This window comes from Lepidothrix coronata, unplaced genomic scaffold (genome assembly GCF_001604755.1).
Source record: "Lepidothrix coronata isolate B3197 unplaced genomic scaffold, Lepidothrix_coronata-1.0 Scaffold71, whole genome shotgun sequence".
NCBI lineage: Eukaryota > Metazoa > Chordata > Aves > Passeriformes > Pipridae > Lepidothrix > Lepidothrix coronata.
This window is the reverse complement of record NW_016690251.1, coordinates 4,100,052-4,101,116: the sequence shown is the minus strand read 5'-3', so window position 1 is coordinate 4,101,116 and position 1,065 is coordinate 4,100,052. Positions and strand designations below refer to the sequence as shown.

Below are 1,065 nucleotides of genomic sequence, written 5' to 3'. Positions count from 1 at the left end.
TTGAAGGCTGAACTACTGTGATACATCACAGAACTATTCTAAGATCTCTGCTCTCTACAGCTTATTATCCAAGTTTCCCCTCCAGTAAATTTATACTTAGTTTACACAGATGTGTTTGGCAAAGCTTGAAAATCAGACGGTGGTTTCCTGTTTGATTTTGTTCCTTTCAATGCAAGCCTCATAAAATTTTATCCAAAACCAGAGACAATTACTTTTGAGCAGCAACATGATTAAGAAAGGGCAAAGTCAGCATTAATATCAGATGATCCCGACAGCAGCACAGTTAGTAACTCAACTCAGAGACAAAGATAACTCCCAAAATAAGGCTCAGCAAACAACTGCACCTTAGGAAATCAGCCTTTCTTTGCAAAGGGAGGCACAAATTACCCTAATTTGCCGCTCCCACTTGTGACTCTCTACCACATCCATTGCCTGGATGTGTATTGTATATTGTACTGTATATTGTACTTAAAGAGACTAAACACAGTTATTAGGATCAGCTACACACCAGGCTGTGATCCAGGGAAAAAAAAAGCCACCCGCACTCCAGCACTGGGATAACACGGATGGGCCCGCAGCGCTCTCTGGCGGCTGCTGCCGCTTACAACAATTTTCCCTACAGAACCTTTTCTCAATCGCCTTAAATAGGACAGCAGGACCGTGATTCGGCCTTTGATATCAAAATGACCGTCTTTCAGAGCTCTCCATGATTATTAATTTCGCTTGCCCTAACCCATTAGTTCTCCTGCAAAGTTACGAACGCAATTTCCTGCACTGCGCTTGAGACTGAAATGATTTATGAAATTATTGGGTGAAAATAAGTAAGGCTTCCTACTTAAAAATCGAAAAATGGAATAATTCATTATGTAGTCACTCACCTTATAATCTGACGAAGAGAAAATAGCACAGCAGCTGTTATTAACGCACCTAATGAACAGCAAAGCTCACCACTTGGAACACTTTCCCAGATTGACCACTGTTACACCAAAACTACTCTGAAGGGTTTGCTCTCCATGAGCAGTTCATTTCAATTAGCTTTAAGATTTAATTAAAAAAAAAAAAAAA

General features: G+C 40.2%; 1 protein-coding gene across 1 annotated transcript in view; it reads right to left on the bottom strand.

Moving 5' to 3' along the window:
* The window catches only part of APLF (aprataxin and PNKP like factor), a 20,724-nt gene that overhangs the window by 14,334 nt on the left and 5,325 nt on the right, over nt 1-1,065 (bottom strand). The window contains exon 4 of the mRNA XM_017818766.1: nt 879-943. Coding sequence (XP_017674255.1) covers nt 879-943 — 65 coding nt within the window. The remainder of the gene's footprint in view (nt 1-878; nt 944-1,065) is intronic.